Source organism: Condylostylus longicornis, unplaced genomic scaffold (assembly GCF_029603195.1).
Source record: "Condylostylus longicornis isolate FDR11 unplaced genomic scaffold, ASM2960319v2 ptg000010l, whole genome shotgun sequence".
Lineage (NCBI taxonomy): Eukaryota > Metazoa > Arthropoda > Insecta > Diptera > Dolichopodidae > Condylostylus > Condylostylus longicornis.
In genome coordinates, this window is record NW_026577979.1 from 2,865,863 (window position 1) to 2,882,060 (window position 16,198).

The 16,198-nt window shown below is 24.8% G+C and overlaps 1 protein-coding gene across 2 annotated transcripts in view; it reads left to right on the plus strand.

The window, feature by feature from the left end:
- Positions 1–16,198, plus strand: part of LOC129618893 (frizzled-3) — a 68,135-nt gene that overhangs the window by 49,643 nt on the left and 2,294 nt on the right. The window contains exon 1 of one of the 2 annotated variants that reach the window (XM_055533921.1): positions 3,335–3,374. The exons of the other annotated variant lie outside the window; for it this stretch is intronic. Coding sequence (XP_055389896.1) covers positions 3,354–3,374 — 21 coding nt within the window. The 5' untranslated portion in view covers positions 3,335–3,353. Of the gene's footprint in view, positions 1–3,334; positions 3,375–16,198 lie in introns of those variants that run through there. 2 annotated transcript variants of the gene reach the window in all.

The following is a 16,198-nucleotide window of genomic DNA, read 5'->3' on the forward strand; positions in this document are numbered from 1 at the left end:
AGATCCCAAAGGTTATTACTATTGTACTCTTTTTTTTTTAACTTGCAAATTTTTCTTCTTCATTCTTTATTTTAATTTTTCTCTGTTTTCCTAATATTATAAATACTTTTAGCATTGAACCACGTACTATAGAAAGCAATGCAATTATTTTATTGCAAATCAAAATGCCATATTAATGGTTGTTTATTAAGTGAATAGAATGAATTTAAAATGAAAATTTTTCTTTTATACTTCATTGATATTTTGTGATGTTTTTTTCATTGCAGTATATACATTGAGTTTTTTTTTGTAGGTATATAAGAAGTTGCAACTCAATGAAAACCCTAAAGGCATTAAAATCTCATAATTCATTTTATATGCACATTTTTTATATTATTTTTTGATTTTAGTGTTTCACAATGTTCTTTAAGTAAAATGTTCGCGCAAGTATAAGAAGAAAAACATATTAGTAACGCATATTTTATGTTGTTTTTTTTTTTACAAAATCTTTAAGTATTCTCGAGTACTGCATATGTAGTATGTATATATTTTGATATTCTATACTTCATACAAATATTTCATTCTTGTATAACATGATCATTATATGTGCATATAGCTGATGGCATCATTTAACTAAAACGGTTTTTTTTTTTTATAAAGAAAAAAATTGTACGTAAATAATTGATTAACAGTAATGTTTGATTAACTTCAATGATTAAGAACAGCTCATTTTCTGAAAATATTATTAAAATAGTAAATATTTTTCATATTCGAAATTTGAATTGACTATACATATTATTGCATTTAACTATATTATATGATTTTATGAAAAAAATTGTCCCAATATTGACCAAAAAAAATATGTGATCAAGTGCCAAGTTCAGTCTATTGAAAACTATCAATAAATAAAATTGATAAATTATTAAAGAATTAAAAATCATTATTAATCTTAATAATTTACTCGTGAATTCGAATAAATGAAAACAGAGTAGAGAACAGGGTTTGAGTCTTGAATTAAGCTAAACAATTCTATTAACTCAAATGTAAAGCTAAAATACTCCAAAACTTAAAATAATTGCAATATATAATTTAAAAATATTAAAAATTTTAATATCCATTAAAATTCATAAAATTATAATTAATAACTATTTTTTATAAAAAATTATAAAATCATTAATTTCGCTTATACACAAAAACTACACTATTTGCATAACAAATTATTATTAAACCTTTGATTTTTTAATCAAATGCCGATTTTTTTTTTATATAAACTTAAATTGAAATTATTATTGCTAATGTACTAATATACGTTGTGATATCAAGAATATGAATGTATATTATCCGATTAAGAGTAGTTATCAATTATACATGAAGTCGTACATTTATAAAAATTAAAATCTTTAACTACTTATTTACCAAGTATATATTAGCGACAAAATATTTAGGATAAATTTTATCATCGTATTTAATTACATAATAAATGAATTTAGTATTTAGGTTGCTATTTCACATATTTAATTTAAAATTAAAATTTAATTAAGTGAATTATTTTGACACAAGACTTAAAAAGTCGCATAATATTAAAGGAAAAAAGACTTTTAATAAATTATAAATACTTGAAAAGTATAATTAATATGCACTTCAAATTTTCATTCAAATTAATTACAATTTTCGTGTTCTTAGGCTTAAAATTTAACTATGTAAATTAAAAATATTTTTCGATATTAATTAATTGCATTTTAAATTTTAAACTAGAATAAAAATTAAAACCAAATTATAAGTGGCCAAAAAAAAAAAGGAATCAATTTGGAACATGAAATCAAGTCCAAATATTAATCAAGAATTTTAGATTCTTGAACATTTTAAAAACTTTACAATTCGCGTAATTTTGTTCGTGTTATTCGGGAACTTCAATGAATAACAATAAATTAGGACATTAGAACAATGATTATTCGCTTGTCTGGTACCATAGTCATAATTAAGTTTTTTTTTCTGACTGTAAAGATTTACAATATTCCCCTATAAATTTTCTAAAATCGATATCCAATTATAAATATTATAATCAAGGCAAAGAATAAATAATATTGCCTAAAATTATGCAATTATTTTAGTAATTATAAAATTGTATGAAAATCTTAATATTTCGAATTGAATTTTTAAGAATTTTAAATTGAAAAAATTCGTAATACTTTTATTAATATCAAAAACATTATTTTGTATAAGGTAGTTAGAAAAGCAAGTTTTAACGAAAAGGGAGCCACCATAATATTATTATTCATTTAGCAGAATAATATTTGCAATTACATTTGCCTATTCTTACAATAATAATATTTCTATAATTGTGAACACTATATTATAATTACAAGTGTATAACCAGAAAAATCACTTTTATGATCACGGATTATTTTCCATTCCTTTAGGTGTTTTTTGTTGTTCAGAAAACAAATCACAAAACATATTATATTACAACTGTACCATTCCCTATTGGAAACAAATCTATTCGAAATTAAAATAACTATGCAACAATTAATTTATTAAAATTTCTTATGAATATTTTTTAAAAAACAAAAAGAAAATTCAATTTATTTTCAATTTTAATTAATAATTTTTATTTTTCTATTTTTCTATTTGCAGGTATGGGCTATATATGAAGATTCATAATTTATTCAACAATATTCTTTAATATAGAGAATAACAGCCAATATATACCATCTTTAAAATTTTCAGGGCAAAATTTGTAAATCTTTTTCTTGAAGGTGTATTAACATACCTGCAAAACTAATAGCTATTTTCTTTTTTTTTGTTTCTTTTTCTGTAAACCTGTCTTTTTTTCTTTAAATTATCAATACTCTACCCCTTTATATATATATATAAATAAATTAAATGCACGGGCACATTTTATATAAAACGTGATTAGACCTCACCTAGATTAAAGCCTTTTTATGAAATAAAGATTGGCGGCGGTATATAGCCTTAATTCATTTTATTTTATTTTATTTCACTTTAATTAGTTACACTTTAATATTTTATTTCTTGTCAGATTCATAATTTTGGTTTTCTTGAAATAATAAGAAAAAAAACAAAATTATAAATTTGTTTTGGTTTAAAGAAAAATTTATAAAACAGAAAAATAATTTTTTTTTTCCTAGAAGAAAAATTATTCGAAAAATTCGTAAGCACATTTTTTTTTTCATCTCTTTTTGCTTTTTTTTTTGTGTGTAACCATCAAAAAGATTTTTCATTTTTTCCTATGTTGTTCACCGCACAAAATAAAATCACCTTCCAGATCGAATCGATTCACAATCACAAAAATCTCGATTAAAGTTCATTATCTCTAAAAAAAAAAAAAAATATGAAAATAAAAAATTGAAGAAATGGTTTCTCATATACAACAGGTAACTACACAATTTATATTTTAAAGATTATATTTAAAAAGTTCGGAGAATGAAAAATTAAGAAAATATTTAACCCTTTATTAGCGAATGGATCGTTTTTGTATAGATGTAAAAACAACAAGAGTTGTGAAGATTGAAAGCTCTTAAAATTGGAAATATTAGAAAAAATGAAAGTCATAAGTTCATAAAGCATCTGTCGCGAATTTTTGTCCAATTGTTTTGCAGTTTTATTGACACGAATTTAAGTTCTTCACCTTCCCGCACGACGACGTTTTTATGTTAATATAATCAATTAGGCGCATTTAATTTCCGAATTCTTAGAAATATGCCGAATTTCCTAGAAGTATGCAATTTTTACGGTTTTGTGTTTTATTTTTTCGTTTGACTTCTCAGCAGTAATTCTATATTAAAAAATTTCCTTTTAAATTTTCTTAATTCTACTATAATAAATGCTATTATTACCGCACTTCCCATTTGTGTATTAAACAACAAATGAAAGAGTAGTTATACCGCAAAAAGATGTTACTTTACCATCACTTACAATTTGAAAAATTATTCATATTAAAATTATAAAATTTACATTCATAACTAGCAATTATAGAACAATTATTTAAATATATGAAAAAGGATAGAAAAATTTAATAAAGGTGAAATTTTTAGAATGTAAGAACGCTCTTATAACAAACTTTAAAAGAAAATACAAGTATACGGTGTTAAAAATATTTTGAGCAATAGTCAATATTGGGGTAAGTAATATCAAATGACAACCTAGTTAGCTAAAATTTTTGAAATCGGAATAGAGAATTTAAAATGATAATTCTAATTTGCTAAAGAGTTCGTATATTATTTGTGCCGAAATTGGAATAAAATCAAAAAAAAAAATTATGTATAAAGACTCAGAGTCAAAGTTATGATCAAAGATGAAGTTTTAATTTGGAAATAATCGTATAGCCAGATTAGAATTAGGAGTCGCAGTAGATATATAATAAAGAAGAGGATTTGAGTCGGAATCTTATAATTTTGAGAATGAATGAAAAATTACATTTCAATGTTGTTGTTTTTTTTCAAATCTACAAAATTTATGCCAGAATAAAAAAAAATTGATTTTAACTCCAACACAATCTTTTTTTTTATAGTTGGCTTTTATACAGATTGTAAAATTTTTTTTTTATAATGAGAAGATTACCTTAAAAATACTGTAAAACTAAACACTACCAACAAGTGTTTTTTTTTTTTAACATTTTCAAAATACAAAAGAAACAGAACCAACAAGAGACAGCAAAAATTTATTCGGTAAAAAAAAAGAGTATTTTTTCTGCAAGGTGTATCTAATCGTATATATGTATGTATATGTATAACATTTATTAACAACAAAATAACAACAACACAGTTTTTCTTTAAAATAACAATAACAACAATAATGAGAAGAAGAGGAAGAACAGGACTTTTTTGTTTGTATATTATGGTCTTTTGAATGGAAATTTGTCTTAATTTTATCGTTTATTATCGCGCCTCTTTCTTTCTTTTTTTTATATGATATTTTTCGCACTAAATATTACGTACATACACATATATATTTGTATAGAAGAATTATAATTTTAAAAATTTTCTTTTTAAAAATCGCGATTATTTATTATATAAACAACCTGTATCCGTTATAATAATACAAAATAAAGAAACAAACTCTATTTACGTACATATCTACATTCATACCCACATATTACTATAATATTATACTCATGTTATTGTTATATTACTGTTGTAAATGCATATTAGGTACAATAAGATCAGAGTATAACATTATTATACTCCAGTACATGTGAATATAAAAGAAAGAAAGAATGAAAGAAAGGAAACAAAAAACAAGGACACAAGCTGTAATTATCATTGTAAAAGGGAACAAAAACCAAAATCATAAAAGATACAAGAAAAATACCAAAACTAAATTCAAGATGCGTGCCGAACCAATATATACAATATTCAATATAACACTTACACATACTTACATATAACAATAAGGTACTATATATAGCTACTATATGTGATTATAAATATAGTTATACTTGTACATGCAAACACTGATTTTTTTTATTTTCTTTATACACTCTTTAGTCTCTAACCATATACTTTAGTATTAAAAGTCTTCAAGAGAAAAAGAAGATAAGAAAAACAGCAGACACAAGATTCCCTTTAAGTTTAAATTTTTATAAATATACGAGTAAGTAAAAGAAAATTTTAATTTTTTAATTTTTTTTCCTTTCGTAATTTTTTTTTTGACAAAAAGGTCTACAAAGGTAAAACTTTTTCATAGAAATTCATTATTTTCCATTCCGTTCAACTTTGTATGCCTTTCAATATATTATGTATGTGCATATGTAATAGCTACACAAAATTATACACCACATATACGAGTATATATGTTTGTATGTAAGTATATAAGTTATTTTTATAATGAATATACAAAGTATATTATTAAGATTGTTACCTAACACTTATAAAAATTGGCATTATCATCGCGTTTAACACGCAGATTGTGATATAATTATAGTACAGAATATTATAATATATAAGATGATATTGATGATAATAACAAATGATGATAATGATAAAGATAAAAAAATGAAAGATTGAACCATATACATATGCATATATATTGTAATGATGACACAAAGATAACAAAAATTGAACGCCATTCATTTTTTTTTGTATATATTGTTCAATTTCAATTTCTTATAGACCTTTTTGTATAGTTTTTGGCCTTATTTCACTCATTATACCAGTACGAACGTATGTTCGAAAGGTATACTAAATTTGCCTTACCGTTTGTAACGCTAAGAAATAACGGTTTTAGATATAGACTCAAGTTTATGTTTTTGATCAGCGTCGAATTCTGACTTGATTTAGCTTTGCCTATCCTTCCGTCCGTCCCAGCGATAACTCTTAAACTAATTGAGCTAAGTTCACCAAATTTTCGAAAATGATTTATTGTAGTAAGTGCCAGAATCCTATTTAAATTGGACATGATCGGGGTACCGGTTCGGATAGCTGCCATACAACTTCAAAATTTATTTAGCTATATATCTCAGAAACTATAAAAGCTATGGTATTGAAATTTCTCAGAAGCGAATATATTAGTAGGGCCGTTAAAATTTCTTGGTGCTTTCTGGTAGCTGCCATACAACTTCAATAGTAGTTTGGCGACCACAGTATTTTCAAAAATACAGTACTGAAATTTTGCATAAATTAATATGGTAATAGGACAACTTAAAGTCATAGTCTGTGCCATAGTCGGTTATGGCATATTTATTCGCACACAGGATAACAAATTCGTACGGGTATCACAGAGTTGACAAGGTCAACTCTATTTTTTTTCTCGTTTTTTCTTAAACTTTGCATTTTAATATAGACCTTTGCAGATATACGCAAAGTTATGTGCTATTCTCATATGATTTAAGATGAAAATTTCATGTGATATTGTAGAATTTCAGAAAAATTTTATTTTGAAAATCAAATCAAATCAAGTTCAATTTTTTTCATATTTTTTTCTTGTCTTTTTGCTGCCATTTTTTTTTTGGTCATAAGGTTTCCTGATGGTGGTGTGTTCGATATAATATTTATGACTTAATTTCTTTTTAAGGAAGAAAAAAAAATTTAAAATTTATTTTTTGATGTATTCCTTTTTTTTTTTTTAATTCATTCTCTTTAATTCCAGGAATGGAAACCAAATTTTTATTAATAATTTTGAACTTTTTTAGGTGGTTTTTTTTTTTTTGTTATACTCATTGAGTTGTTTGTTATAAGATATATTTTATTTTAATTTTCTTGCTAATAGTGTCAGATTTAGTATAAATTTTGTATTTGAGTATTTTGAAAAAATTTTAATTTTATACTGAATAGATGAAGAAAAACATTTTGATTAATTTGAGATTTCAAAAGCGAAACTTGTCAGAAATAAGTGTGTTGCAAGAATAAATTATATTCAACATTAATGAGTAAAGGAGTTAACTATAGAATTTTCTAAAATTAAATATTCGCCTAAACAAGACTTATTTTGTAGGGTTTTTCAAAATTTTTGGGAACAATAAACGTCATGAGCATATATTAGCTTAATTTTTAAAGATATTTTTGAGGACATTTCTCGTGTCTATTTTTAAAGCCAAAACGGACGAATATCGAATTTTACGGACGGTAATCATAAATGCAGATCAACTTGGAATTGCGTTGAGGGCAAGAATAAACACAAATATGTATATTTCATGGTACCGTAAATGCTTTCTGGTTTATGTTGCATGGGTTGCCGCAAAGTGAATATATTCCGTATATAATACATAATATACATATGTATAAGTGGGTATACAAATTTCTGTAATAAAAAATATATTTATGCATAAATAAAATAATATGATATGCAAATATAAAAAATTAGCTTGTGAAAAAGTAATGAGCAATTAATTAAAAATTTAAAATAATTTTTCAGATTTATTTAATATGACAAATACTATCTATATTAGTAACTAACACATTTCAATGACGGTTACCATTAATTTTGCCATGGTATTGTTTGATTACTATCCATTGCTGTTCTTCTTATCTAGTTTATTTCACTTTAGTACAAGATGAAAGAACTGCTCCCCATGAAGAGAAAATTGAGAGAATTTTTATAATTATGTCCGCGTTCGTTGGAAAGGTTGTGATCTTTAAGGCAAAAGGGTTGGATTATTCAACGACATCCAACAACAACATTTCGAGTATTATTTTTAATAACACTCAATTATTCTATACTCATGACCTGATATAGTAAAAGCATCTTATAATATTGAAATCAATGTATGCCTCATTCGTATAATTAATTGATATAAGTAAATTACAATAACCTGAGCTTAGATGAGACGGTTATTCCAAATACGATGGCAAAACAAAGTGTCTGAATTGAATGAAATGAATCAAATACAATAGCATGCAATGTTTCTCTTTGTCAACCTTTATGTATGTTTAATAAAATTTATAAATTAATTTTTGAAATTTTTCAAACTTAAAATTTTATTTTGTAAATTACAAAAACTAGCCCTAAAATGAAAACACACATATTTTAATTAAAATATAATTAGAGTATACAACATTAACAGGAAGAATTAAGAAAAAACACCAAATTGCACAAAAGGCATTCTTATACTGCAAATAATAATGAAACTGTTATAAAATTAATAATTAATAAGTACATGTACAATCATCACCGCTCAACTAATATCTAGCAGCAATGTAATCAATAATCTTATATAAAAAATTCTTTGCTCCTTTGCAAGGGATTAAACTTAAAAGCATATAAAAAATATCAAATTAAATTGAAATAAATTTAAAAATTCCAAGTCAAACCAATTATTTACCATTATTAACTTCTGATTTTTATTTCTGTCTGTCGCTCGTCATCACATATTCTATACGCCGTCAAAAAACAACCATACTTTTCAAACGAAGCAGTCAACACAAACAAAGCAGAAAAAAAATGCGTGGATTAACAATTTTAAAGTTAACATGATTCTTGTTTTTAATTTTTTTCATTTTTATCCATTTTATAACAATAATCAGACGAATTCTTTGAAAACTATATATTCTCATTTTTTAAAGGATGTTCAGACATAAGGATATACGTATTTATACAGATGAACCCAAATATTTGCTATGTATAAATGAACTTTAGCTCATATGAACCAAAAAAAACGGAGAAAACAACAGCATCTTGCCTTTTCTCTACTTTTCTTTTTATATTGTTTTTTCATCTTTAAAGATATTGTTATATGGTACACACCTTTATTTATTGAAAGGAAGATGAAAAGAAAATGAAATGATCTTGATATTTTTTCAAAGGAAAAAATTTTATTGTCAAATTAGATGGATTTCGTTTCCGAAAAGATATTCCAAGATTTTTATTTTATTTATTTTTTGTTTTTATAATTAAAAATCATTGAAGTATTGAATTAGGATGAAAAATATAGAGTTAATACGTATTAGTTATGATCTTGTTAAAAAAAATTTCAGAATTAAATTGAAAACCATAGTCCAATCATAGTGTAACTAGGAGTTTTATTCAATTCAATAACAAAAAATACGAACTTAATTAGAAGAAACTACAAATTAAAGATGCTGAATTTGAAGCATAATACTTGAGCCTAAGTAGTTGGATGTTGATATAAGTAGTTAGGTTACTATCCATAGCAACTTTTGCGTGTCTTATTTATATCAGAATAAGCCCTTTTCTAGAGGGATATCATATGAATTCTAAGGAAAAATAATTTAAAAGAAAATTTTTGGTCCTATATATTTACATTTTTTCCTTCTTAAAATAATTAAAATAGGGCTATAGTGCATGATATTATAGGTAGTCATCCTCCACTCTCATTGAGTCATAAAGTTTTAATTAGGCAGGTGTTTTGCCTATACTTATGCAAAAATTGCGCCTATAGCTATGCAAAAATTTAATATTTTCTTTGCTGCAATCGTTCGAAAATTTGTGTTTTTCCAGCAGCTTATATTCTAATTCTTTAATAGAAAATAAATGGAATATCTCAGAATAACAAAGAAATTTAATTAATTTACAATAATAATCGATATATAGGTATCAGCTCTTGTTGAGTATAATAAGCTCAATAATACCAAATAATTTTTTACTGTTTAAGCACAATTGAACAGAATTTGCCAAGAAAATAGTAATTATGTATATAAGTAGTGCATACATCGTAGTCGTTTTTCGAAAACTAATATTGTTAATTCACAAATTTATAGAATCGAATTATGTTTGAGAAATCCCATGTTATGTTTGAGAAATTTTTAAAAATGGCCACTTTTGTATAATTTTCTGCTTCATGGAAAATCAAGGGGCAAAAAATTGTACCCTTCTTATTTACAACACTTTTTTTAATGTCTGCGCTTTTTTTTTTAATCTTATAAATGAGGTGAAAATCATTTTTTAATCGTTACCCTGACATTCATTCATAAAAAAAAAATTAAAATTAAAAATATTTTTCAGAAAAAAAGAACATAAAAAAATATTGCAAAAATTTGGCAATTCTGAAATTTATCAATTTATTTGAAAAAAAGAAAAATAAAATGTGATGAATGCGAAAATTTAAAGATCGAACTCTTTTTGACCCGAGTTTTTTTTTATTTTTGTCTTATTTTTATTTCATCTCTTGTCCATCAAATTGAAGACAATAGGATTTTAAAAACATAAGTTGTTCTTTATAAGCATAAAATTTACAAAATTTCAAAGGAATTTTTGTGAACCAAATGAATGTACGTTTGTATGCATATACAAGTATATTTTGTAAGAAATTCCAATATAAAAATTTGTGTTAAAAAAGTTTATTGGACCATTGGATATTTGGAAAAATTATTTTGGAAAAATTATTTGGCAAAAAATTTTTAATAATAATAAAAAGGAATTTTAGGAAATATAAAAAGAGAAGCAATTTTTTAAGCTAGCTTTGAGTTAAAAGAGCTGAAATCCTATATAATTTCGCTAGCAAAAATTGTATTTAAGCAGAGAATTCCGGTGCAATGAAATTTGCAAAATTCTTATTTTTTAAGAACACAAATAGGCCATAGAATATAATTGACTGTGATAGAAAATTCTTTGCAAAGCGAATTCGTTCTAAGACATTATGTTATGATAACCGAATCGAAAATTTCATCCATACGATTGATATATTCTTCCATTTTAGTTAGAAAATCTCTAAAAGAATATTTCCTTTGAACTATACCTTGTACATTACATACAATTAAATTTTTCCTGTAACTGCTTTAAAAAATTCAATTTTCTATATAAATTCAATGCATATAATTTAAGAATTAACATAATTTGAGTGTTCATTTGAGTGTTAACAAGTTCTCATATACTATAAATAAATTCTTTATATTCAATGGTCATATATACCTAAAAGAATATTATTAAAAAAAAATTCTATAATATTGTAAAGAAACTCCGGCCAAATTTTTCATTTTCACAAAATGGCGAACAATTTCAATCACATTTGCTAATTCATAATATACTTGTATTATGTGTTTCCGTTGTCTTTTATACTATACTAGGTTGGATTTAAAATACGTAAATCCTAAATCAATATTAATTACATACTAAAACAAACTCGTATATTGAAAATTCTGAATAACTTTATTAATGAATTTTGAATATTGAAATGATCCTTTAAGGTGGTCATGACAGTGATCCTTTAACAAACACGATTTTTAAATCACAAATCCCGAGTAATATTAGAAATATATAAGAACATACTCCCTGAATACTAAATCAAATAATCTCAATTGTTTAGATGTTACCAAAATTACCGGGACGGGGATATTATAGACGGGGGAGTGGGGTGGCTACAATAAGTCAAAAATGGCTGCGGTGGCTTGGGGGGATGCTCCTGCCCCACTCGGATCCCTTGGAATCTACGAATCTACGAATCTACCAAAATTACCAAAATTATTAATTTAGATTTTGCTTCGAAATTGGTGAATTTCATTAATTTCGTTTTAAGCATTGTGTAATATATTATTAGAATTTAAAAGTAATATATTTATTAGAATAAGAATAACATATCAGGATGATTATAAGCCATAAATTATTCCCACGTTTCTAAAATAAAAAACGAAAATTGTTTGCCTTCGAAGAAAAAATATTAAAACCATAAGAAGATTAACTAATTTTTTCAACAAATTTAGATATGATACACAAATCTATATTACATACTCCTATTCATACTCATACTCATCCTCATACTTATATATATATATATACATATATAATTTACATATAAAAATTATCGAAACGGAAGTCGAAAAAAAATTTGAATTTGTTTTTTTTTTTTAAGAATAAAATTATGATAAAATTATAATACGGTCATTAAAATAAGCCACAAAAAATTTATTATTTAAGTATAACAGAAACAAAGTCCCGCCAAATATACATAAAACATATTCTCTCATATATGCTTAGATGGTTATAATGGCATCCTAAAATAAGCTTTAGGTAAGAAATTATTATATAATAAACAGAATTAATTATATGACTAATCTTTGAAATATTTAATGTGTACCTCATTTTTAGTAAGCCTTTTTTTTTTGGGTTCTTTTTAATTTTAAACCTTCAACTTTAATTATATATTCCTATTTAAAAAAATCGAAATTTTTAAATTCTATATTCAAAATTCAAGATAGTTATATTTTAGGTCCAGGTACAATTATTTATAAAATTTATAAAAGCTAAAGTTTTTATCGTAAATTTGGTATATATGCATATTTCTGTGTATGATACATGCAATATAAAGGTACCGATAGAAATAAGATATTTCAATTTTGAGGCTCCCTTAAACTCGTATTCTATTTTATCACAAAAAAATTTAAGAGCATTAAAAAATTATAACATAAAATTTTATCTTCTATATTCTATATTTAGAAAATCAGTGAAATTATAATTAATATTAAAATTAAATTTTTGATTTAAATTTTTTTGGAATTTACATAAATTTAATTGTTAGTATATACTAAAATTTAATACCATTATTAATTAAGTATTTTATACAGCTTAAAATTTCAATGTAAGTCACTGCATAAATGCATGAATGCATTTAAAATTAATGAGCACAATAATTATACAGATTCAATAATTTGTGCTTGTTTGTTAAGCACCTTCCATTTACACAAATTTTATTGTATTTATTTCAATTTGAATCTTTGAAAATTGAATTGATCTGAACCATACCAATTGGTCTTCTGCTAATATTGAAAATATTTGATTTTAAATTGCATAGAAATAATATCGTATAAATTTTTGATAAAATTGGTAAATGTTTAGTATTATTTTGAGGAAAAATCAACATTTTAAACCTTATTTAGTACGGAATAAATTTTGTCCAAACAAATGATTTGCAAAGAAGCACTTTTCCATTCAACAAGCGAAAACACTACTTTGAAAAGCAATCTAGGCTACATTATTTAAATTAATTGCATTCATATATCAAATTCTACATAATAAAACATATTGCATACATTCAGGATGACCAAAAATAAAAAAAAATTAAAAGAAGCATTAAAATAATAGTTGAATTGAATGGAATTTACGGTTAGCTTTCCGCATTTATTGAAAATTTGAAAAATCTTGCAGTTTCGGAAATATAAGATGCCGAAAATTCGAATTTTACGAATTTCTAGAGATAATAGAAGAATAAAAAATTTCTTCTTAGAAAATAAGTTGTTTATATGAATAGCTGTTAAAATTTCAGAGTCCTACATTTTGTCATCTAGAATAATAACCGGTATTAAAAATTTGAAAAGAAATTATTTTAGATAATGGTTAATTTTAACGGCTATTTTGTTTTTTTAAATTTTAACAAATCTATAGCGTAGCTTAACAAATCTGCAGAGTAGCTTTTGCAGAAATTTCAAAAATGTCACAAAAAAATTTTTTTCGTTTCGTTACAACAAATAGTTTAAAAACGGCATTTTTAGGCCTTTAAGCGATTATTACTTTTAGAGGGTAGCAAAATTGATAAAAATTTTTTACGAAAATAAATTTCTAGTTAAGATCTATCCTGTGAAGTCCACCATCAAAAGAAGAAAATGGATTGGACATACACTCCGAAGGGCACCGAGTACAATAGCGCGGCGGGCGATGGAGTGAAACCCACAGGGCAAAAGAAGAAAAGAAGAAGACAACGGCTACATGGAGGCGAAGAATCGCAAAAGAATTATCAACAGCTGGAAAAACTTGGGAAGAAATAAAAATACTGGCGCAAAATAGAGTTCAATGGAGAAGCTTTGTAGAAGTTCAATACTCTCAAAGGGAGTGAAGTAGGAAAAAAAAAATTCTACGTACATATAAAATTTTAGGGTTTTATCTTCGAGAATGTAGAATTTTTGTAAACAGACATACTGACAGACGGACGGACAGACAGACAAACGGAAATTTTTTTAAAAATTTTTTTGGAGAAGTTCTTAATGTGGAATAGCCTAATTAATACAATATAATAGCAATATACAATTGAAATTTAATTAAGTTAAACAAGATTTTAATAAGAATTAAAACATCATTGTCTTTTTCATTGTCTGATTACATATACTAGACACATATGTATATGAAACTTTTAAGTCTCATCACCATAATGCAAAATGAAAAGGATTGAATCATATCAAAATCTTTGCATACTTGGATCTAAATTAAAGAATATAAATCTTAATATAATTTTATTATTCATTTGACCCCACAATTATATTGTATACATTATTAGAAAGTATACTAATCTAGTTCGAATTTTCAAGCTAACATAATTGTAGATTATAGATTACTGAAAAGAGATTTTAAACATTGCAGCCAACTATGGCTTATTGCCCTTCTATATTCCACTTTTATATACTATATAAAAATTACCTTTAATCTTTTCTCAATGCAATTACTTATAAGAGCAGGTATTTTGTAATGACATCGAATTTATCAAAATTAACTATAGTTAATTTTTGTTTTAAAGCGTAACAGAAAAAAAATCAATTCTATTGAGAAATTTTCTTTTAATTTTCACTTACTATTTTATACATATGTATACGTAGAAGTTACATGAATGCAATGTTAAATACTGTGTACCACCATGACGTAGCACATTTAAAAGAATATTAAAAGAGTTTCAAAAGAAACAAAAATTACAAACAACAATCATTTAATTTGGGTTTCTTTTTTTTTTCATTTTCATTATTTATTATATACCAATGTATACGATGATTTTTGAATAGCCACTCTATCCATCATCATTATTTTCTTTCTTATTGTTATACACACATCCATAACTAATTACATAGATTTATTTATTTCTAGAGTATACATATATGTACATATTATATACGCAGCAGAATCTATAGAAAAATAGGATTTTTTTATGTAGAAAAAAAATTTCTATTGTAATTTCTTAATCAATATAGATGGCAGCGCATATCGTGCACCAATATCAAATTTTTCAAAATAAGTTTTTATCATTATAATTTTGTTAAATATATAGATACACTCAAAAAAAAAAATTGAAATTATGAAACACATTTTGTTTCAATCGAAAGATGTTTTTCATTTGTGAGTACCGGTAACACTATGTATTTTCTGTATTAAGGGGGTATAACAAATTCTCTCAAATATAAGATAGAAAAAATTACGGTTGACCACTTCCTGTAGGTAGCACAATGTTTTCTAAAACCGAAACTTCACTCTAAAAAGAGGACAAGTAGAAGTTTCTTATGCTCCTATAAGTGGAATAAGGGAAAAAAATTGATCAAAATAACCACAAATATTTACAAGCACAAATTATTAAACAATTTCCCAAATTTTTTTTTATATTTGTTCGGCATATTTTTATGGCTCATTTAGAAAGCCCAAGTCGGTTCGAAATTATGAAAATTTGTTTTCGTACTATTGTGTATCACAAAGATTTTCATAATTTCGAACCGAATCGGGCTTTTCAATAAGAATGTTATAGTATATAAGTACCACTAATTAAATTCTCTTAGGGCTCAATCAAACATTCAATTTTTAGTTTTTGGAGCTGTTTGATATCTTATTTGTATTCCATATAGGTTTATATACTCAAGCATACACACATGCAGCTGTATGATCGCATACAATTAATTAATCAAACAATTTGTAATTTTTTTTACAAATTTTAGTTACGGCATACTCGATTTGAATTGACACAATAGTTTATTTGCTTAAATCTGCACCCAACGATATTACATTCAAATAGTAATTTCAATACTAAAATTTTAATGTCTACCTGAGCTCTTAATATCTCTAA